Here is a 23755-nt window from a genome sequence, read left to right on the forward strand (position 1 = left end):
AAAAACCAAGAACCCACCAAACAAAACATTCCCCCAAAAGCAAAAAACAAACCCAAACCCCACTTTGGTGCCGCTGACTCCGCTCTCCCACAGCACCCCTCCCTCCGCTGCCCCCGCCAAGGCGGGAGCAGGTGCCCAGCGCTGCCGCCGCACCCCCACCCCTCCTCCCGCCGGCACCTTGCGAGTCATCCCGGCCCCCCCCCCCCCACTCGCTCCCCCGCCCCGGGCGGCCCTCGGATGTCGCTTCCCATTTCACTTGGAGATATTTTCGGGTGGCAGGAGCCGCCTCGTCATTTCCGCCAGGAGAAAAAGACACCAGCGCGGCAGCCGCGGCCGCGGAGAGCCGCGGAAGCCGGCGGGCACAGCCGGGCATAGCTAAACCGGCGCTCCCCCGCCCCCCCTCCTCATCCCCTCGCCGCTCCGCCGCCCGGGGACCGACCTCTCGGCGGGGACAGGAGCCGCCGCCGTTGCCCGCGGCTCCGCGGGGGCGGGAGGCGTCGGAGCGTGCCACCGCCTCCTCCCCCTTCCTCCTCCTCCTCCTCCCCCTCCCCGCCGAGCCGGCAACATGAACTGAAATCCCTAGAGAGGCACAGAGGCGGCGAGCGAGCGAGCAGAGCGGAGGCAAGCGGGGATTTTAGCGGCTCTCTCCTCCTCCTCATCCTCCCGCCGCCGCCGCTCGGGATCCGGGCAGCGTGGTCCCACCGCCCCGCGCAGCCTCGCCCCTCGCACGGAAAGCGGCGGCCGCCCGAGCCCCACGCCCCCCGAGCCCCCCATGGCCCTCATCATGGAGCCCGTCAGTAAGTGGTCGCCGAGCCAAGTCGTCGACTGGATGAAAGGTGAGGAGCGGCGCCGGGGCTGCGCGGTGTCCCATCTCCCATCATCTCCGACCCCCACTGCATCCCCGCAGGTGCGGAGGGATCTGCGGATCCCCCGGCCCCGGGGTTCCCCTTCCCGGCACCGCCGGCTGCCCCCCCGCCACGTTTTGGCTGGAGGCTGGGAAGGGAGGAGGGGGTGGCCGTCGGGGCCCCGCTGCCGGGGCGAGGGAGCAGCGCGGGGGCTGGGGCTCCGGGCTGCCCCGGGGCCGCGCTTCCCGCACCACCCCCGGGCTCAGAGGGGTGGGCAGCAGGCGACCCCCGGCAGCCCATAGAGCCGAGGTGGGGAGGAGGGGGAAGGGACGTGGGAAGGCTGTGCCCGGGGGATGCTCCCGGGTGGCGGCCGCGGTGTGGCGATGGGGCTGTGTCCCGTTCTACCCCACCCCCAACAGCGAGGGGATGCGAGGAGCGTGGCTGAGCTGCACCCGGCAGATGTGGAACGAAATGACTCGAGAATTAAAAGTTTAACCAAACGGTGGGAGCTCGCCCGTCCGGGGGGCTCGGTTGAACCGCAGGGGATAGGGGAGGCGGGGCAGTGGGGGCTTCCGTAGGCGGCGAGGTTGGTGGGTCTGTCCGCCCCCTCGGGAGCCACCCCTCCTCCCCCCCTCGTTCCCGGTGCCGTGAATCCGCCTCGTCGGGAGCCCAGCCCGCTCCTCCGGGCGGGGTGAGGGCATTTACACGTGTAGGGGGGTCGCGATCCCCCTCCCCAGGGGCGACAGCTTTAAAGGTCCATGATTTACAGTAGCCTGGAACAGTCCGCTGGGCTGCCGAGTGTTTGTGCTGCTGCTCCGCTTCGTCCGCTGCCTCACCTGTCGTCCCCCAAAATAAAGTCTAATGAGAATAAAATTTGGACTTTCTGGAGATGCTTTTCAGTTACTCTGCTTTCTCAGACATGGCTTTAACGGTGTAATTTAAATGGGTCTTTTTGGGACGGTATTTGATTTTTTTTTTTTTTTTTTTTTTTTTTTTTTTTTTTTTTTTTGGTGGTGGTGGTGTTTTTCTTGGTGGGTTTATTTATTTATTTATTTCTTGTTATTACCTTTAAGTTAGGCTGCAGCTGTGTTTTGAATAATTCACCATCTAGTATTATATATCTTTTTATAAAGATAGAATGACCGGATGGGTACAACTTTTGAACAACTGCTACATTGTGGGAGTTCTTTGTAACATGCTGCATGCTACTAATGTGACAGTTTCATCATCCTTAAAATTTCAGGCATATGGCATATGTTTTCAGTTATACAATCCTGTCATTTAAAGCTGTAGAGTTATATATACTGAAGCATTCCCAATTCATAGAATAATAATAAAAAAGGATATGATACCTCATATCCCAAGAAATTTGTAAATACTAATAAAAAAACTTGGAGGGGCGACAGATGATCAGAAGTAAAAGCGAAGCCTTTTCTACTTTAGAACATTTTATTACAGCTATTTAGCTTCCATCAATTTTACTTCTTAAAAAAAGATACGTAGGAGTTTTTTTTCAAATCAATATCTGACATAACTCCCCCATATTTTGGGATTGCAGAAAAAATAATAAACTTGCAGATACCGCATTTTTAAAACACTTCAAACGTGTAATACATCAAGCACTTCATTAATGCTAAGTGAAGTACATTGCAGTGTGCACTTATATTGCATCAATACAGAATCAGTTGTGTAGAATACCAGGCTAAACTAAATTATAAGCTTAACAATTGTGAGGCTCTTTAAAGGTTTGTGGTTAAAAACCTGTGATGGCACCAACATCACACAGCTGCAAATCTGTTTTTGAAAATAATTGTGTGAATTTTCAATTTTTTTTTTTTTTTTTTTTTTTTAAAAAAAAGCAGTTACTGTGATTGTGCCTCCTTTTTTCTTGGTGAATCTTGCTTTTTAGAGTTAAATCTGTTTATTTTGGTGCTAATACTCCATTGCTTCTCTGGAGTACTTTCATTTTTACTGAGCAAACACATATATGTTGTTTCAAGCTTTCATTTCTTCATTTTGTCCTCTGAATTACAGATGAACCTTCGTTTAGAGTGAGGTACAAAGAGATAAAGCACCTGCCTTTGACTAGCACTGTTTGAGGAAAACACCTAGATAGACACAGTTTCAGAAGTTAAGCCTGGAAATGAGTCTGACCACCATCTGTGAACGGGTCTGCTCCTGTCTCATGGATTGTGTTTTGTCGCCCCTGGCCAAGTTTGAAGGAAGGATGGTAGTGGATAAGGACAAGTGGTCTTGGCTGCAACAATCTTGTTTTCCTCACTTAGCATTGGTAGTGTAGCATACATTGTTACTGAAAGCCGGGTGGAAAAAATTGTTCTGTTGCTGCTTTAGACACATTGCCAAATTACATTTCTGGAAGTCTCAAAAATAGCTTATTTGTCTTTTAAGAGGTCTCTAAGATAGTTCAATGAGTATAACATGAAGGTGTTTTTATCATGATAAGGGTGCATTAGTGGTCTTTGAATTAGCGGCACTCAAGTCTGGTTTGCATGAAATAAATTGAACTTCATGATGCAAGAATATTTTGCTGACTTACTGGGGTTATTTTGCAGAATTAGGGATGTATAACTCATTTTTAACCTCTTTCTTGAAGTAAGTGCCCTGCTGTGTAATATGCCTGCTCAGAGCAGCTCTTTTGTAAAGAGTATTCTTCAAAATGGATTTCAACGTTCAAAGCAAAAGCTTTGCTGAAAAAGGAAAACCCTACTGTTTAACATTGTTTACAGTTACCTGAAAGTAAGGGGAAATGAAACACTTTAGATTTTATTGCTCTCAGTGTTTTTGTGATGGTCTTGCTGGTATGACCTTAAAGTTTGCAATAAAAGGCCCTGTCTGGAGTTCTTTATTTAGGCAAAAGAGCCATTACTTCAGTGGCATTTTGTTCAGGGCAGTGATAAAGCATTGGACCTAATATTAAAAGATATGAGAAAACATGGCAGGGAACGTATCTTGTTCCACAATGTTAAATAAAAGCACAGAGCAGACTCAATACGATGGGTATTCATGGATTAAATGAAAACAGTAGTCTCTCCAATATGTTCTCATTTTTTAATTCCTTGATATGCATGGTTGGTCTATGGCTCCTTTAATAGCCTGTGGATTCTAATGCTGCTGAAAAAGAAAGTTGTAGCTGGAATTGTTCATGCAAGTAAGTGACTACCTAAAGATTGACCTATGAAAATGTGTACAGAAGAAACTGTAGACCAAAGTACTACCTACAACTTTGTAAATGGAAAGGACAAAACAAGTGGGGCCTGTGTCAGTGTATGAGTTTTTGTATGGTTTAAAATGAACCCACCAACAGAAGATTCACTGTCATAGAACTGGAAAAAAGCAGATGGATTAGCTCATCTCTCCCACAGGATGGCATATTCTACGTGGAGGATAAAATGAATATTTAAATTGGTTCAAAGTGTGTATTATTTTGCTTCTGATATATTTAGGAGTAATTTTAAAGGCCTTGCATGGTTCAGTGAGCTGAAACGGTGTCAATCACCTCCTCTGCCTCCCCTTTGGAGGACATGTGTGGATTCCACTGCTACGTTGCAAGATGTTGCCATTGCATAGACAAGTGCCATCGAATGTCATGGCTTTCACTGACTCAGGAAAGGAACCTATCAGATGTATTTCAAATTTCTGAGGCACTGAGACAACTTAAAGACAAGCAATTACTTCCCAAACATCAGGGTATTTTTAACTGAGTCCTGTAGTTTAACTTCTTTTGTCTGAAATTATTTGTAATGGCTGTAGTTTGGTAAGGACTTAACTGCTTTTAACTATACACTAGTTATAATTCAGTACCATTTGGTCAATGGCAGAAACTGTTCAGACAGGCAATCCACCTAGAAAAATTGATATTACTTTATCTAATAGAACTTACATATTTATTTTTTTATTTGCTGAATACGAGCTTATAGAGCTTGTATTATGCAGGTTAAACTGTTGTAATGGTAGTCAACTGAAGCAGCTGACATGGAGTTGGTCTAAAGGCTTCTAATGCTAAGGAATGGGGGCTTTTTACCTCTATAAAGTCTACTCTAGCACAGTTTAGAAGACACAAATATTTAGAAGGAATTGGGGGAAGAAGAGGAGAAGCACGAATGTGCTAGCAAAGTGAAAGTGGAGTGTGAAAATTCCCCATTTGGGTGGTTAAATATTACATGTATTTAATGAACAGAGTTTCTGTCTGCTCTTCACATGCAGAAGCTAATGTCCATTTTCAGTAGTGTGTGTGTTTGCATGGAGTTGTCATGGGCTGCTGACAGCTGTGCTCCACGTGGTGTAACTGGAATTATGTGTTACTCATCAAGAAAATGCAAGAGTTCTGGGGGATGCTCTGAAAAAAAATATTCAAATATTTAATAGTGATTTTTAAAATATGTTGCCATGGGGATCCTTTTACTTCTGTTCCTGAATGTCCCATAGACTTCTGTGACAACATCTGGATTCTGCGCAGTTCCTGAACCATTAGGTAGCAACAGAGAAGCTCATCAGTGAAGGCACAAATCTTCTCACAGCACTGGGATCTAGAAAAATAATTTAGGTCTTAAATCCAGTAAGAATGACTGCTGTACTCAGGGTCACTATCAGATCTACCTAATTTTTTGCTTTGGCTTTCTCTGCAGAAGACTGAGTTATGGTATAGAAGTCTCTAAAGGAGAGAGCTTTTTCTGGAGTGTAGGCTGGACTAGGGTGCTACAGTAGAAAGGTGGTGTGCTTGCCCATATATATGGGCCTTAATTTTGGCTTTTAATTTTGTCTGTCATCATTTTTTTGAATGGTTTAGTGAGTTGAAGGTGGTTCCTTATGCTACTTCCCTTCATATTGCTTTTGGTAGGGCCCTTAAAAATGTGACTATTAGAAATAAATAAAAAAGGCTGGGTTGTCTCAGGTAGACAGAAGTTGGGTGTTTAAGAGTACACCTGGATTCAGAAACTTGAATTTCTTGCAAAGTTTGTGTAGATGACTGAGCTGTAGAATAGTCATCAATTTGTATAGTCTTTGCTAAGTGCCATATGTGGAGTAGATCAGGTGTTCTACAATTTGTCACCATTAAATCTTTCTCCCAAGAAAAGCAAACTGAAATTTTGCAGCATCGGAGGTTACGTGTAGTATTCCATTAGCTTTGAGGTGATGATATGTTATGACTTCCACTGTATTGCCGAGCAAGAAAAGCTGTAAAAAAATTTGAAATAATGCCATAGTTGGAGCACAATCACAGTGAACTCCTGAACTTTTTAATTTATAGGTAGTTACCCCGTTTGTAACAAAGCAATAAGGATTTTAGTAAGACCAGTTGGTGGTCTTTTTGGAGACGGTGGTTTGTACAAAGGCTGATAGTCTTGAGTCAAGCTGCTCTATACCAAACTTGAGTTTTAAGGACTCTGGTGTTAAAGCTGTAGTGGAAGCTGTGCTGGAAGATCTCTCTCTTTAGTTTGTTTATTTTTCCTGTGAACGTCTCACTTTTTCCTTGCCCTTCTGACAGTAGGAGTTCTAGCAGTATCAATGGCCACCCCACTGGTCACAGTGATGTGTTTTAAAGCCTCTTGGTTTGTGATTAGAAAACGTCTCCTGCCATTATTTATCAGCAGAAAATGAAACTGCAATTGAGAGAGGGATGTGACAAAGCCCAACAGCCTGGGTGTTGCCATAGCAAAGGCAATGTTACATAAGCAGACACTCTGGAAATAATTCATGCAGCCAAATTTTAAACATAACCTGAGAATTCATTTCTAAATTAATGATCTTGTCAGGAGGGAGCTCTTCTAGTTGAGGTGGTCTCACTCACTACCGAAATTAATGTGCTGGTTGTGAAGCTCTGCCTGTTTACACCTTTATTTTGTTTGAACATATTGTTCTGTTTCTGAAACATCTGTTAGTTTAAATATGGCCTCACAATATGTTTTCTCAAGTGTTTTGGGTTTTTTTGCAACAGTTCAGCTAAGCCTTATATTCTAATCTTATTCTGATTTCCTTGCATGCTGCAGTATTAAACATAACAACTTACAAATGCCTTTTCTGGTCAATAGGTGTCAAGAATTTTGCAAGGCAGTGATAGAAACCAGATCACTTTTCACATGAGAGTTTTGAAATATATATACACAGATGTATTTACAGAATATTTGCTAGTAGTTGTCTTTTAGCACTTTGGTGCACTTTGGGTAAAACAGGCAGTGTTGTCTTCTAAAACCCAAACTGGCAAATGATCCAGCCTTGCTGACTGATCCTCTGAAGTATGTGTAACCATTTAATGTCAGTAAAGTTATTGCAGTATTTGACTGTACTCTGTTTCTCAGTGCTCAGTCATAATATCTGTTACTGATTTCCAGAGGAATACAGAAAAGCTGTTTTCTGAGAAAATTCTTTATATATAAGCTTGCAATCAAAGGTATGCAACCAGGAGAAAGAGAAAGGTCATTCTTCAGGCTTCCTTGCTGTGTAGATGCTGTGGTTTTTGGGTTTTTTTCCAAGAAGTTACCATTTCCTCATTTATTCACAGGATAAATACATTAATGATCACCTTTAGCAAGCATTTACCTTTAGCAGTGAAATCTATGCTCTCTATTTCTAGATCAAAAAAACCTCAAAACTGTCACACTTACTGCTTAAATGATTTACTTAATGCAACCTTTAAACCTTCAGTTTAGAATCTGAATAGTTTTCAAGACAAATGCTGTAGGATAGAAGCTCCCAAATACCTTACAAAACAAAAACAAAAACAAAAACAAACAAAACAAAATAAAAAAACAAACAAACAAAAAAACAAAAACCCCCCCCCCCCCCCCCAAAAAAAAAAAAGAAAGAAAAAAAAACCAAAAGAAAAAAACCCAAACAAACCCAAATCTGGAAGGATTGTGTCATGAAACTGTAAAATGTCCCATTTTCTTCATTCATCTCTTCCAGCTTTTCTAACAAATCCACTTTTTTTTTTTTTTTTTTCTGAAAAGATGAAGTAGGGAGAGGGAGGTGAATTCTTTTTTCAAGAAGAAACATTTCAGGGGCCCAATATTATGCCCATACTATAGTAAAAATGCAGACAAAAGCATTTTATTTTTTCCACATGAACCTACTTGCACCAGTGTGCAGAGAGTTTAATTTCTTCTTTAGAGACACTTGGATTTAGCAGGACATTTGCTCTTAAATTCGTAATAGCTGAATGTCTCAGAGCAAACATCTGCTGTTCCTTTTAATGCTCCTTTCTTGCAGTTGGAGAATGAAGGGCTGGAAGACACAGGTCCATTGGTCTAGTGCACCCAAGATCAGGAATGCTACACAACCATCCACTCATACACAGGTTTTGCCTTCACCATATTATGGGAGTTAGCAGATGTCTGGAATATTTTTCCTTGAGGTATCCAGTGCAGGCATTTCTCTTATGAAGAGGGAATTCAGTATATCAAGTAATTTTAAAGCACTGGAGCCTTGAAAATCTAGTCCTTTTTGTTCTGCTTATCTGCCAACTAATATGTTTGAGAAAATAGCTGTGAGTGAGATCTTTTATGGTGCTTACCATTTCCAGTTTATCCTTAAAGTAGAAATTTAGAGCACTTGGTACCTCAGATAAAGTGCCTAGAACAGTAATTTCAAAGTGTTTGGCCTTACATGATTAACATCTGCTACAGTAACATATGGTGGGAATTTTCAAGTAAACTGTTAATTAATATATGAGTGTACCAAAGTAAGCCATAATTAAACTATATTCAACTGAAGTGTATTATTTTAATATAGTGGGATGCAAATTGCAGTGCTTTTAGATTATACCTTTTTTGATGTGTGAAGAAGAGGGCAAAAGTTGATGAGAATTAATTGAGCTTTAAATGAAAGGTTCAAGTAGCTTTTTTTAAAAATGGTTTACAACTCTCAGTAGCATCAAACATCCACTGATTTAAGTGGAATGGGGTCTTTGCATGGTAATCTGGAATTTTTGATTGTGAATGCTGGAGAATCCTCTGCTAGGATTTTACTGGTCCAGTGTGAGAACTCAGTGAATGTCCATCTGAGCTACTCAAGCAGATAAACCATTTTCATGTAACTTCTGATACTGCTCATGGAGCTATGACTGTGCCACGTGGTCTAGTACCACTGCTGGAATGAATTCTTCCTGTGCAAGCTGGACAATATGGTCTGGAGAAGTGTTGGGGTGAGAGCTAAAGATGTGCATGAGTAGGTGATGCTGGGACCTTCAGACCTCCTCCTTGTTCCTCTTGGAAGGATACTGCAGAGCAGCTGGTTAGATCATCTCTAAAGGGCTCTTGCCTCCTACAGAGGATGATTGTTGACTGTGTAAAAATTTATAATATTACTGATTTTTGTTTAAGTGTTGAATTTATTTTTAGTTTGGCCACATCTACCAGTTGCCAATAGCTACAGCTATGAATGACCTATTTTAAAATAGATTTTTCTTCCCTGGCCTGCCTTCCTTTTCTCTTTCCCTCTCTCCTGATAATCTTCATGTCAGTAAGAAGGTGAAGAAACCTTCATCTGCATAATGAGGCCAAGTAAATATAGGTGGGACATGCCAGTGTTGTCTTAGTAATTCACTGGGTGGCATTCTTCTCTCAGAGTCAACACCAAAACCGTTCATGGAAATGACAAGAGATGTTTGTGTTTTCAGTGAGATGAGAACCTGAAGTCTTGGCCAGGTGTGGTTGCTGAAGTTTAATTGGCATTCTCCATAGTAGTGGGAAAGTTAATTCTATGCCCCAATTAAATTCCATGTTAATAATTAAAATCTTTGTAACTAGACTCGCCTTATTTATATCCATGACTGTGATATTCCTTCCTTCCTTCCTTCCTTCCTTCCTTCCTTCCTTCCTTCCTTCCTTCCTTCCTTCCTTCCTTCCTTCCTTCCTTCCTTCCTTCCTTCCTTCCTTCCTTCCTTCCTTCCTTCCTTCCTTCCTTCCTTCCTTCCTTCCTTCCTTCCTTCCTTCCTTCCTTCCTTCCTTCCTTCCTTCCTTCCTTCCTTCCTTCCTTCCTTCCTTCCTTCCTTCCTTCCTTCCTTCCTTCCTTCCTTCCTTCCTTCCTTCCTTCCTTCCTTCCTTCCTTCCTTCCTTCCTTCCTTCCTTCCTTCCTTCCTTCCTTCCTTCCTTCCTTCCTTCCTTCCTTCCTCCCTCCCTCCCTTCCTCCCTTCCTCCCTTCCTCCCTTCCTCCCTTCCTCCCTTCCTCCCTTCCTCCTGAGTGTTGTGCCCCACAAGTACTCTTGAAAATACCTGTGATCAGTAATTTCACTGATGGCTGCTGGACTTCAAAATAAGATGTAGTTTTCATTACTTTAGCTGTCATTTCATAGTCTGTTTTAAACCATATGGATCTTAGCTGCTTAATGCAATCTGTGGTTAAAAGCCTATTTCTGGAGCCCTGATAACTGAGTCCAAGAGCACAGCATAGTGTGAATCATTTGTCATGCTCTGCGTGTGGATTTGAGCAATGTTCATCCTGGAAGTGTAATCATTGCACAGAAGAAATTTCCATAGAAATGTCAACTTGACCATTTGAAGGAAGAAAGAGAGTTTATAATTAGAAAAATTAGAAAGTTATGTATACAGCAGGACTCCCTGAGAGCAAATAAACGAATTTATAAAAAGAACTGGATATTTTGTAGCCTTTGAAGGGTTGTAAATGTCTGCTTTAGCAAATGACATTACTGGCATAGCATTTGTATGTTTCCATGAATTATGATGAAGCTACTGTTAGCAGCTATAGAAAGTAAAATGGTGCATATGCAAACATGAAACTTCTGTGGTCCTAAGATTAACATGTTTCCTTGTTTGGTGCGTTTTGGGTTTTTTTGGTTTTTTTTTTGTTTGTTTGTTTGTTTTATTTTTGTTTGTTTGTTTTTTAAATTTTTTCTTCTAAATAGAGGATTTGGTGTTCCTGATAACTACCTTGTTTTCATTAAGACAGCTGAAGAGTTTTGGCAAAGCCAATAAAGGAGTGCTAGCCATCTCTGATAGAAATTCAATATTTTAAAATGTTTTTTTTTACCAGCTTGCCAAACCAAGGTCTTGGAAAAGCAAAACACATGGTACAAAAAATCACTCTTCTAGGAAAATATACCCCATGTCCTATGTGGTATTTGCTAGATGAAAAAAAATATTAAATTTCTTGAAGAAGGCTAAAGGTAACTTCAGTTAGTAAAAGTTTACAATGTTAGTTTACGAGAAGCTTACTGATTCTTTGTTTGTTCTGTCTTGGTCGATAAAATCCTTTTCTGTTACTTCCTTGGACATCGTCTATTTTCTCTCTCCCATTGTATCCATGGGTCCTCAGCTCTCTACAAGCCACACTGAGCTATTCAATTATGAGCTGGAAGTAACTAGTGCTAATGAGATATGAATGAGTAAAGCCGAACAGACTGGGCAATTAGTGACTGCCCCTGGTGGTGTTATCAGATCATGGGGTTTTATTCCTCTTCTTCAGAAGGTGCTTTCCAACTCAGGGTGCAATGGGGTGATGTATGTGGCTGCTTGGGAACCTCAATGTCAGGGCTTGAGTTTGTAGGATAGTGTGTCCTGAATGTTTTTTCGTCTCAGCAAATATGTCCCAAATCCTATCTATGGGATTTGACAGAATAACTGAACATAAAACTTTGATAACTTTGCAATGTAACACATCCTTTCAAAAAACCAAAAAAAATAACCCAGAATTCGTCTTCTTATTGTAAAGAAAGTAAAGCAGGATAAAGACTTTGCTGTCCATTCCCTTGATAAAAAAGAACAAAAATTAAAAGGATCTTACTTTAGGTGACATTTGTTTATCAGTTGACAAAATATCGCAGGCGGTGGTGTCAATTATGACATTTTAGATATGAAGGAAAAATGAAAGTGCTTGTAATTCTTCAGTTGCATGTGTATGAAGTTAATTGGACTAACAGGCAAAATTAAATAACATCTATAAACTGTAATGTTGTCTTGTCATTTCATTAGATTGCCTCACTTTGTAAATGTTCAGTATAGTTGTCAGTATATAGTTTTCCTCCTACAAGGGAAATAACTTGTATTTATCTGAAGAATTAAACTGTAAATCTTAACCCTGTACCCTTTCATTTAATGATCTCAAGTACTGGAAGGAGGTTTCTGGAGAGTAATGTTTTGATAAATCTTACCAAATCAAAATTCACCTCAAGAAAGAATTAAAATGAGATCTCTGAAGGAAAAGATTGATGTTTATCAGGCTTTAGTTTCAATTGTTGATAAAATTGTTTCTAGAATTACAAACCTATCTCATTTCTTTTGATAGAATCATTGAAAGTGTTGTGGCAGTTCACAAAGTTTTAGCTCTAAGTTTTTTGTTTCAAAGCATCTCAGTAATGTCAAATGTTATGAGTGTACTCCCTAGAAAGAAAATGTATTCCAGTTTACAGTAATTTAAAAATGAGCAACCAGTTACAAATAGCTCTTCAGTGACATGATTAGGTATTTAAATCTCAAGAGGTCATTTGTTTTTGTTTACTCCTCACTAATGTAGGATTTTTGTGTCACTTTGGAACAGCACTAAATGGTAAATTGTAAATGGTTTAGTGGTAAAAATCAGCCATCAGTGTTGAGGAAAATAGATCTGCGTAACTTCTCTAGAAGAACGCATCCTTCTGGTGTGTAATCAAGCACCTTAAGAGCAATTGACTTGAATGAACTTTTGATGAGTTATTAAATTTATTTCCCTTTAAACTTATTATCATATGACAGATGGGAAGTAAAGTAGCTAGGAGTTCAGAGAGGTTGGATAAGGTCAACTACAAAGAGTCATCTGGCTGCATTTGTTTGGGGTTTTTTTTAACCTGTTTTTACTCCCTGCTTTTAATGACTTTTTGCAGTGGCATATGTGACTTTATTTGAGTTTGCAATGTGCACTCTAATCCAGATGCTTTGTTTAGTCAGATAAATGTTTTGGGGTTTTATTTTGAATTTTAGCTTTTGTTTTTAGCATTAAATATGCATATTTAATTAGGATATGTTATTGCAGATTAGATTCTCACAATGGGCTGTGTGCCAGCTCTTGAGATGAAGTCATGCTTGTCAAGAGATAGTAAATAATAAGCTTAGTAAGGTTTAAAAGATGTGTCTTGGAAAACATTAGCCCTTGTAATGAGTGGAAAGTAGCCGCAGCACATAAATATCAAATACTTTTCTCCAGTGGATCCACTTGAATATGTTTTCCTAATTTGAATTAAATTTTCTTTTGCCAATTTAATGAAACAAGGAAAAAGGGGTGTTTGTATTTTGAGAAACCACAGTTTCCCATCCCAGAACAATGACTTGTTTTGAACTGAAAGGGAACCATCTGACATTCATACAATATCTTGTAATCTCTGTTCCCAAAACCATGTTACAAATAAGAAACTGCTGTCCAGTGAATCCCCATTTAGCTGCCAGGGGGAATCTTGGATAAACAGCTTTGCTGTGGGGACTGTCTGTATTTTGTTCTTCAGTTTATGCAGAATCTTTTAACACTCATGGCAACAGGGCTTGGAGTGTAAGTCCCTGTGCCACCTTAAGCGTCCTGACTGGTGTGTGTGCATTCATATGTGTCTATGCTGGGATGCCCAGGGTGACAATAGGATTTGGAGACAAGGATGAGTCTATCTCCATCCTAATTTGATCAGACAAAACTCTGCAATCATGCCCTGAAAGATTAAGAGTGGCTTTTGATGACTGTGGTCTTAAATTCAGGCATCTAATTTCTGTCTTTAAGTGAATGAGTCTCTCCATGAGCCTGGGAAGAATAATTCCTCTGCTAATAATATGTAGAGTGGGTTTTTCATCAATGTTTCTGATGTGTATGCCCTGGTTCCTGTAGGATGAGGAGCTGGAGCAGCCCTTCTACAGGGTGCATCTCTAGTCTGAAGCAAAGGGGAAAGTGGGATATGTTGGGATACAAATGTGTGATGTGGAAATCACATGTGAGACTAATTTAAGCGGAGAGAAGAAAACAGGCATACTATGCATACACACATATTCTCTCTCTCTCTCTCTCTTTTTTTTTTATTTTTTTTTTTTTACATTAGTTTCTTTTTTCATTTTCCAAAGTTGTATTTGTCCCTTTTTTTTTTCCAATTGCATGTATAAACTAAGTGCTTGACTCAGGAGCCATGTGGTATGAGATGTAACCCTGGGAAAGAGAAAAAGAGAAACTGCCTTTGCTAATGAGCAAATCTTTCACTATGATTAATAAAACAAAATAAAACCAATCAAACATACAGTGAAGAAAATTCCCAGTATTTAGTCACACAGGGATGCTTACCAAGTAGCTCAAACCTGTAGTATCTGGTGTTGAAATAAAGTATCCATTGTTCAAAACAGCAGTGGTACCACTCAGCTAGAGGCATGTTTTTGGCTAACACAAAACTTCCGTATGCAATACTGGAAGGCCTTGAAAATCCTAGATTTCATTTTTTCAGAAATCCTTATTCTGTGGCTGGACAAAATTACAGAAAATGGTTCTTTATAGCACTGATTTTTTTTCCCCACATGCTGCTGGGCATTCTGTATTGTTCAGTTTATTTCAGCAGCAGGTGAAGAGGCTGCTTGTCACCCACTTTGCAAGTCCTTCGGCTCCTCCTCATTACGGGGGAGGAAGAAGGTTAAATGCTTTTTGTCATCTCTGCTTTAAGTGCACTGAAGCATTTCTAACTGACTGGCTGCTTTTTTAATGAAAGAAATTTGTCTTGTAACAGCTTTATATGCCCAGCTAATTAAAACCTCTCCATTATGTTATTCTCTGTATATCCTGTTTGGTAGACAGAAACCGTTTGCTTTTTGACAGATTCATTTCTTGTTGATTTTGTTTTTTTCAGGAAGTGAAAGTGTCTTGGACTTGTATAACTTAAGGCATGAAAGCATTTTATATATTGAAAAATACAAAGGTTTGTTATTCATCAGTACAGAAAGCATTTTGAGTCTTGCTCAGTATCATGAGGTACAGCTTGTTCTGCATGTGTAAATGCCTCACCTTTTTGGCAAAACTAAGTTGAGGGACATTTAGTTTGATACGTAAAACTTGGCTCATGTGTTTTAAATAAAGAAATCATTACACACACTGTGCCTCTGCTAGCAACCTGTTAAAAAGCTGTCAAGCAGGAAAGATGCCTTTTTTAAGTGAAGAGGCAAGGTTGTCTTTACTTTCCTAGACACTCAGCGTTGGCTGATGCCCTTCACATTATATGAGGCCCTCTGCATTTTTCCAGTGCTCTCCTCATTGCAGCACTTTGATTTCTTCCATATGGATCTCAGTGTGCACAGGTGGGATTTGAAGACTGCCATGCCACCTGTCAGTCCTGATTTGAGACCTGGAGGTCTGAGGAACTTCACCCAGCTGGGAAGCCGGATCGCTGTTGAGATGGAGCCACCTTCTAAGCAAATCATGCATACCCAGTTTTTTGTCATATCTTTTTCTCATGCCAAAAGCTGTGGGGTGGATTGAGGATTAACAACCCCATTAACTTTTGTCCCAGCTGTCAAGCAGTCCCTTGAAAAATTCTTAAGTGGTCATGTTGGTGCAGATTTTGTAGCCTATTAAAAAAGGAAAAAATAATTATTAGTAGCTTGAAATTACAGAAATGCAGTTTCTGTTCAGTGTGCTGTTGCTGAGCCTGTTAAGCGAACAAGTTGGGTTCTTTTTGCAAATACAGGAGTCTTAAAAACAAGGACCAGCCAGCCCAACCTCCCCAAAAGGAAAGGATGCAGAGGGGCTTGAATAGACAGCTTTCTTCATTCCTAAGCAGAGGGTCGTACACCCAAGGACATTAAAGCCTGAACGGCACAATAGAAAAGGTGAATTATTGTGTAGATTATTTGGACTGGTAACTGAATGATAACTGTGCACATTTCTGGCTGAGGAGTAGAAGCCATCACAACTTACCATCTGGTTAGCCATTATGCTGACCGAGTGTCAGAGGGGAGACAGTGTTTGTAATTCCTAATGCAGTTTTTTGGGAGAGGCTTGGTGTTGGAAACCAATCAGATGGGTGCTTCTTGTCTTAGGGTCTGTAAAATATAGGCCCTGTATAACTTGACTTGTCATATGTGAAAGGAGAGATGCAGTGTGTGAACAGAAGGAGAAAGAAGAGAACTACAAGTTTTTTTGTTTTATATGTATTAACTGATTACAGGATTTTGAGCAATGGGAAACCCTTTGGTGTGAAATTCCTGCCTGCTATAAACTCTAGGGCTGCTTTGATCTTGCTCAGTCCTTATCATTGATACAGTGATAAGCGAGATGGTACAAAACATATTTGTGCTGATGAAAAATAAACAAAAATACCATCAAGCTCTATTTCAGAAGCTCCATGAAGCTGAATGAGAAATACCAGAGCTTTGAGAAAATACTGCTGTATGGCATTGCTGTGGATGTGAGCTGCATCTGCATCCCATTTGTTACAGGGGAGCTGTAACAAATGTTGTAGGGGGAGCTTTGGTACATCCTGCTCATTATGTTACCAATTACAAGTCAAGCCACTTTAAAGATTTTTAAAAGTGCTCTACAGATAAGATTAATAGTTCATTTAATGAATCTGCATAGCATGTTCATGTATTAAAATGAACTCAGAGTATAAGTTGGGGTCTTCAAGAATATTCATTATTAATGAAGTCACAGAAAGTGTTGATGTTCTTGTAAGCTCTAGCTTTTATTTGCACCAGTATTTGTGATGGCTTTGAAAGGATGTTTTCAAGGATATTTATGGACTTTCTAAAGGAATATTTGAAATGATGTCATCCTACATTTTGAGAGTCAGCCTTTTCTGTTTTGGAGTTTGCATATGAGAATTGATGATACTAAAATGTCAAGACTGGTAGGAAAAGGAACAAACTCATGCTAACATAAAAACCTGAAGTGCCTGACGTAATGTGTCTTTCATAACAAAAACGTATTCTGAAAAATGCTTATGGCATTTATCATATGCCAAGGTGAGTCACAGAGAAGAGCAGGTTGAGATGTTTTATGCTTTTGCTATAGGAAGTAAAACAAAGTCTGTCCTGGCTCTTGTTTTGACCCATGGTCATGCAGTTACTGGTATGGGCACTGAGCTCCTGGTGTGGAAGCACAGTCATGGCACATGCAGCAGGGTCACCGCTGGTGGTGGCTCCGAGGCCATTCTGGTGCAGTGCTGGTGCTGAGCTGCTGGTGAGAGGGGGGAGGCATCTTTTGGAGCAGGATGCCCTGGGAACTTATGGCTGCCCTCTCCCTGGCAGTGTTCAAGGCCACGTTGGATGGGTCTTTGACCAACCTGAACTAGCTGTAGGTGTCCCTGCCCACGGCAGGGCTGTTAGAACTAGATGAGCTTTGAGCTCCCTTCCAACCCAAACCATTCTGAGATTCTGTAGCCCTGTGCTGGCAGGGGGAGGGATCTCCAACCATAGCCCTGTGGCTCCCTTCAGTAACCATGGATTAATGTGCTCACCAGGGGTGAAATTACCTGGCATGTGAGACAGGCCTGTGCCCAAAGAAACCGTGTGGTAAACTCTCAAGATTAACAAAGAAACCTCTTTCAGGTTGGTTAATCTGTAGAAGGCAAGGCATTTTTAATATTGTGTTTTTAATTAGATCTAGGTTTCTGAAATTGGTGGCTGCCCTTGTTCAAAAGAGTGGACTGTGTGGAGCAGAAGGAAATGAGAAAGCTTCCTCAGTAGGTAGTTGTGAGCTGAAACACCTGGGGAATCTAAGGAAGTCCTGTAAAGAGTAACCAGTAACCGACGCTTAGGCTACCAGGTTTGTGATGTCCTGATTCTGACTCAATCAAAAAAAAAAATAAGAAAAAGAAAAAAATAAAGTCAAGTTTATTCATCACTCTACAGTGTAGTGAGAAGCTTTGTAACAATTGACATTTTTGTCATGTTTTGAGCATTCATTAGCACTTCAGATTAGCTATTAAAGGACATGAAACGTTTAATCACCATGTCTTTTCTTATTAGCAGTAGTCACTAGTGTAGTGCTTCTTTTTTTTAAAAAAAAGTAATTAAGTGAAAGAAAATTGTACCTTAACAACTTTACTTGGGATGCAGCAATTTCAACTGTTGAAATTACTAAGCAGACTACATTTTCTTCTCCCTGAAATAATGTTTTTTTAAGTCTTGAAATCTTAAAACAGTAATAAAATAATTCTAAATGTCACGAAGAAGCCTGGAGGATCCTCTTTTACTGCCTCTAAATGTTTGGGCATTTTTAGTGTTTGGTGCAAAGGTGAATACTTTTTACTCACAATTGAAACTAACGATTTCTCATCTTCTAAAGGTCTGCTATTTAATGAAATACAATTGTGTTAAAACATTGATTCTGTAACAGTGACACATTCACTGTATTTTTTTCCCTAGCACTAGTTAGCTATTTAAAAAGCTGTTTGGAATGAACCTGTGACTAACATTAAAAAGGAGTTTTGTCAATCATAAATAAAAGGAAAATCTAAAAGCTTCAGAAAACCTCAAAATAGTGGAGCACAAGCTGTTTTCATGTTTTCAGCCTGGTATTTTAAAGGGTCTAAATAACTGTAAAAAAAGCAGCTAATTCTTCAGAAGTACGTAATTGTAGGACCTTTTTCTTAAACAGAGATCTGCACAAAAATGGCATTTGATCAAAATAATTTTCAAGTCGCTGTATTCTAAAAATACAGAATTTGTGAAAGATCAAAAGTGAGCACACATTTTTAATAGTATATTCTGGGGAACTCTGAAGGGAATGCCATGGAAAATACCCAGGAGACTTTGCCCAACCCCTGTCTTTCCCTCGCTGTTCTAAGTGTCCATGACCTGTCCCAGAGAACCCCCTCTCCCAAGGGAGAGGTCTTTACAATGAGGATTTCCATCAGTTTTGCTGAGCATGTGGGCACTCAGTAGTGGCAGCAATGCCTCAGGGCTATGAGGTGAGGTGGCACTTGGCATCCCATTCCATCCCATGGGTTGGGAGGACACAGGCTGAAACACTGAGCAAATGCCAGAAGAAGGAGGTTGTGGCTTCTTGTAGCTTCTCCCCCTGCTTTGTTGGGGGTGGCTGGTTAGGCATCTGCCTGCCTGTGTGGGGATGCTCTGAGCAGAGGTCAGCTGGGTTTTGTGTTGAGATAAAGGCTGTTAGCACCAAAGTCTTCCCCAGCTGGATTGGATGCAATAAGGTACCCAAAGTACCCACACTATGAGACATGGGTGGGGAGGAGTAACAGAGAGTGTGCTTGTGGGAGTCAGGGATAAAAAAGGGTTGATTTCTGGGGTTTATTGGTGCCTGTTGTTTCCACATTCAGTTATGAACTGGGGCCAGGCTGAGACAGACTTCTTTCTGCTTACCTCAGCCACTTGAGGAGAAAGTCAGTGGACTGCAGGTGATGGCTGCTGGAGTAAAAGGTCTTGGGAAGGACTGAGGTGGAGGAAAATAGACTTTTGTTTCCTATAAATGCAGGATGGCTAAAAATTTCTTTCAGAACTATGAAAACAGGACCAAGAAAAACAATACCTTGTTATGTTTTTCCTTCATACAAATGGGGTAAATTTTCCTATTGGCATTTAGATGACACTGAGTGATGAGGACTGAGTTTGCAGAAGAAAATCTTTTCTCCAGAGCTTAGCTTCTTTCATAAAGCAATGGAAAAAACCAATCTCTCTGCAGGCCTGTCTGAAGTGTAACCTTGGTGGTACGTTTTGCAGAATCTGAGACTGAAGAGTAAGATGCAAACAAAAGGTCAGTTATTACTAGCACCAAATATATTTTTGTGGGCTTGGCAATACAGAAAATATTTATTAAAACAAAGGGAAGAACAGTTGCATATATTTCACAACTTGTAGAATACAATATTTATTCTTGGCAAAATGCCTTAAGGTCTCAGAAATCATAAGCTGTTACAAGCACCTCACAAGGAGACACCTGGGACCTTGCCTCTTCAGATTTCAGCTCAGGGCTTAAGTTAGACAGGGGGCAATACATTAGGTTTTGAGGTTCTACACAGAGATTAACCCCCTGAAATTTAATTACCAGCTACTGCATGTTTAAAACACTTGATGATTTTTTGTGGGATTTTTTTATAACAAGTAACACAAGACCAAATTCAGAAAAAAAGGGGAATAGAGTTATTTTACCAAAGCATTTTTTGTTAAAGACCAAAAATTAAGGAATACGTCAATAGGCCTTATGGCTCTTTAAAACTGTGTTAGAATTGATTTCAAAACATATCTGGTTTATTTAATGGGAAAGCTTTTTAAAAAATACTTCCAAATGCTGATGTTTTTGAGATTTTCACAATATTCTAAGATAATAACATTAATCTCTGAGAGAGACTGTAAAGGACAAACTTAGCTTACTTATACCTTCCATTATATTAGTTATATTGCTTAGCCTCTGCCTGCTAACAGCTGAAGGACATGAGTAACTTTCATGACATGAGTAACATGCAACTTTCTCTTAGAACTAAAGCTTCATTGCCCAGCAAGATGCACAAGCTCAGAATTTCATGAAGCATTAGGGTGACTGCTCCAGTTTCAGTAAGAGCATTCAAGTGCTTGAAGTTAAAAGTGTGGATGACCTCAGAAATGAGGCCCATATTTGAGAAATATAGTGTAGCTGAGGTAGGTACACCTCACAAACCTTACTCTGGGGATTTTGTGATTCTGATTTTATTTTTCTGCAGTATTAGTACTGTATTCATGCTAGCATCTAGCATTCAGTTTGCACATAGTTTGTCCTTTAGTTACTTTATTGAGGATGGTATCGTTTTGGGTGCCAATAGCTTTGAAAATGATGCAATAATGAATAGTTCTGAAGAAGTACTTGTGAACTAAATCTGTTTCTCCATTGTATCTGGGATGAAATGTTTACTTTATGGGAAGCTGAAAAGAGCAGTTGTCTGTACCATCAGAATTTTTTTCTCGTTATTCTCGCCCAAGGCATTTTTAAAACATTACTTTCTCATTGGTTTTATTTAATTGCTTTTAATTTTAAAAAAATGTTTGGTCATTCACAGGGCTTTTTTTTCCTCAGGATGGGAAGAGGCCTTCTCAAGATAATGTAGTATTGTTTCTACCAGCTGTCTTAGTTACAAATTTAAAGTCACTAATTTACACAGAAAATATTTTCAAAACTCAAGAATGTTAGGATTTCATGGTTTTAGTCGGGCTGTGAGAGCCCAAACTAAAACCAAAGTCCTTTGTGTCCAAATTAGCCTTCCTCATCCTATGTGCAGAAAGGAAGGGAGAGATATTTTGGGATGGAGTTCAATAGCATCAGGCCAAACATTGAAAGATTGTTTGCACAGCTGTGTCTAAGCAGTGACCAAACTGTTAAACAACCTAGTGGGGGAAAAATGAATAGAAACTCCTGTTGGCCAGGGGACTGAGTTTCCTGGACAGTGCTCAGGACGTTATGAAGTCATTGCACATGCTGGGTCAAGGCATTTACCCATATTCTCCTCTTGCACTTGAGAATAATTCATGCTTTGGTTTTGGTTGTTTTTTTTTTTTTTTTTTTTTGTAATAATGTAATTGGCTTAAAGCACCTCAACAAAATTCTGTATTGATGAATGGTGTGCTGTAGTGTACTGACCTATAACTTCAATTAGGGAACCTTTCCCTGCCAGTGAACTGATTCACTGATGTCAGAGGAGACAGTGTCTGTATATCTGTCTTGCTTCCTTGCAAATTGTAGATTATGAAACTGGACGACTGAGCAATAATTTGATCAGTGGCATCAGAAGAGCATTAAGCTCCATTAAACGTTGGGTCACCATCAATGTCAGATGAGTATTAAATTATGACTTGCAGCTTAGCAATACTCCTCCAAAAGGCAGCGCTTAGGTTCTTGGCAAGCACAGAACAGTTTATTATGGAACAGATGCTTCAGAGCTTAACATATGACTGAAGTGTCAAGTTGTGTCAGAGAAGATGGGCCCAAAACTAACGTGGTGCTCAGATGTCGTGAGACACATGTTAGCGAAACGCTCCCTACCTGAATGATGTGGGTTAAAGGTATTTGTTAATAAGATCTCCTGTTGAATGCCTGGAAGTCAAAGCACTGTTCTGTTTGCCAACGACTGACTTATAATGTGAATAAGTAATAATGAAATTCTCTCCGTAAGTGGTGGAGATGCAGTTGTCCTGATCCTTGCAGGCTGCTCAGAGTTTGAATTTTTATGTAGAAGAAATGTAATTTTCTTTCTTGTTCTGGCATACCATAATATTGCCAGCCAGGTATTTTGAGGATGACTTTGACACCTCTATTGCTAGCCACAGATTTTCCAAGTAACAGCAGTCTGGTGAAACTAGTGACGTTCTTTGTGGGTGGCTTCACTGATGCATCAGCTCTCATGCAGAAGCTAAATTCCTGAGACTCTTGTCAGTCTGCTGTATGGCTCCTGACACTTAGGAAAGCTGCATGTGGCAGGAGATGCTGACCTTGAAGCTGTGCAGGGACAGAGAGGAGGATGAAATATTGGATGGTAGAATAAAATGGTTTTCCTGTTCCTGCTTGGGTACAAAGAGAATAAGAGACAGAGATAGAGACTGTGTAGGTTGGACCATTAGATTAATATATGTGCTGAGTAAGATTTTTGCTTCTGGTGGTGCTGGGAATGGAGTAAATGAGAGTGACCTTGATATAGGTAAAGCTTACCTGCAGCCTCTAGCTTGGCAGTAAGATAGATTCTCCAAGTGGGAATCCTGACAAGATTTTGCTTCCCCTCTGGTGAAGGTAGTGGTTAGGGTTCCTCCCACAATTGTGGTTATTTTTTTCTTACCTAACTGTAACCTCAAGTTGACCATGTAGTCTTACTAGTCCAATATCGTGGCAGGATATTTTAAGCCATGTTACAGGTTTTCATTTATTAGGGATTGCATTTCTGGTACTCAGTTTTTGCCTACTAAATTTTTAGCTGCTGTGCAAAACCCAGAGTACTTCTGCTCTGTGGGAGTGGGCTAGAGATGGGAACGCTGCACTTTCAGCTGAAGGAGCCCAGGACAGCTGGGCAGAAGGCAGAGGTCTTCAAGGAGCAATACTGTTGTCTGCCTGCAGGACAGGCTGACTGAGGCACTGGGACAGTGCAAAACCACTCCAGCTGAGAGACCTTCTTCTACCCAGAATGTTCACAGGATTTTCACCTTAAAATTTGGTGTTAATTTCTGTGTTAAAAAGTACTGTCCTAGAAACCTGCATGTCCTAATTTGCTATACTGTTACTTTTCTTTTCAAAAATATACCAACAACCTATCTGCCTTTTAAATTAAAAGGTTAATATTAAAGCTTCAGCTTTCCATTTCCCACTTTTGTCCCTGTTAAAGTTGTGGAACTGGCCATTATGCAGAGAACTAGTTCCAAATGGGACCTCAGCAGAACCTGTCAGAAGAAGAGGAATAGCATCTCATCCTTATAGGTATTAGCATTACCATCCCCTATCCACCACTGCTTAACTTATGCATGCTTTATTATTAAAAGCTGTGTTATTTCTGAAATAGTTCAAGATAGCAAAGAGACTTGAAAACAACTGAAGAATGTTAAGGTCCTACTGTTTCTTAATAGGAGGCTGAATTAATACATAAGCACTGTGTTCTTGTAATCACAATATCACTATGTGATGCAGTGCAAAAATCAGAATACATCTAATGTATGTTTAACAGACTGGTTGGCATGTGGAAATGATGAAATTTGATACTTGCAAACAGGTACTTGAAATGAATATTTCCTTTGTCTTTAAAGAAAATCAACCCTTTAAATCTCACTCAGGTTCAGAAAATTTATTTTCAAAGAGACCAGAAAAACCCTACATCAGATAACAAGGGCAGTCTTCCCCTTTGGCCTTTAGTGACAAGGAGGAAGGCATGCAAAGTCAGTCAGAATTACTGTAACCAAAATTCTACTAATGCATTCAGCTTTTATGATGACTTGAAATAACACCTAACCTTATGTTTAGGTACCCTTTTAAGAATAAAT

At 40.4% G+C, this 23755-nt stretch overlaps 1 protein-coding gene across 6 annotated transcripts in view; it reads left to right on the top strand.

Annotated features, from left to right (window-relative positions):
* Positions 1–248: 248 nt before the first annotated feature.
* CNKSR2 (connector enhancer of kinase suppressor of Ras 2) overlaps positions 249–23755 on the top strand; it is a 215176-nt gene continuing 191669 nt past the window's right edge. For 2 of the 6 annotated variants that reach the window (XM_071749663.1, XM_071749678.1), the window contains exon 1: positions 596–836. In XM_071749663.1, coding sequence (XP_071605764.1) covers positions 773–836 — 64 coding nt within the window. In that variant the 5' untranslated portion in view covers positions 596–772. Of the gene's footprint in view, positions 837–23755 lie in introns of all 6 variants that reach the window. The other 4 variants (XM_071749698.1, XM_071749682.1, XM_071749687.1 and 1 more) reach the window with 4 other exon arrangements.

The sequence above is a fragment of the Heliangelus exortis genome, chromosome 1 (assembly GCF_036169615.1).
Source record: "Heliangelus exortis chromosome 1, bHelExo1.hap1, whole genome shotgun sequence".
NCBI lineage: Eukaryota > Metazoa > Chordata > Aves > Apodiformes > Trochilidae > Heliangelus > Heliangelus exortis.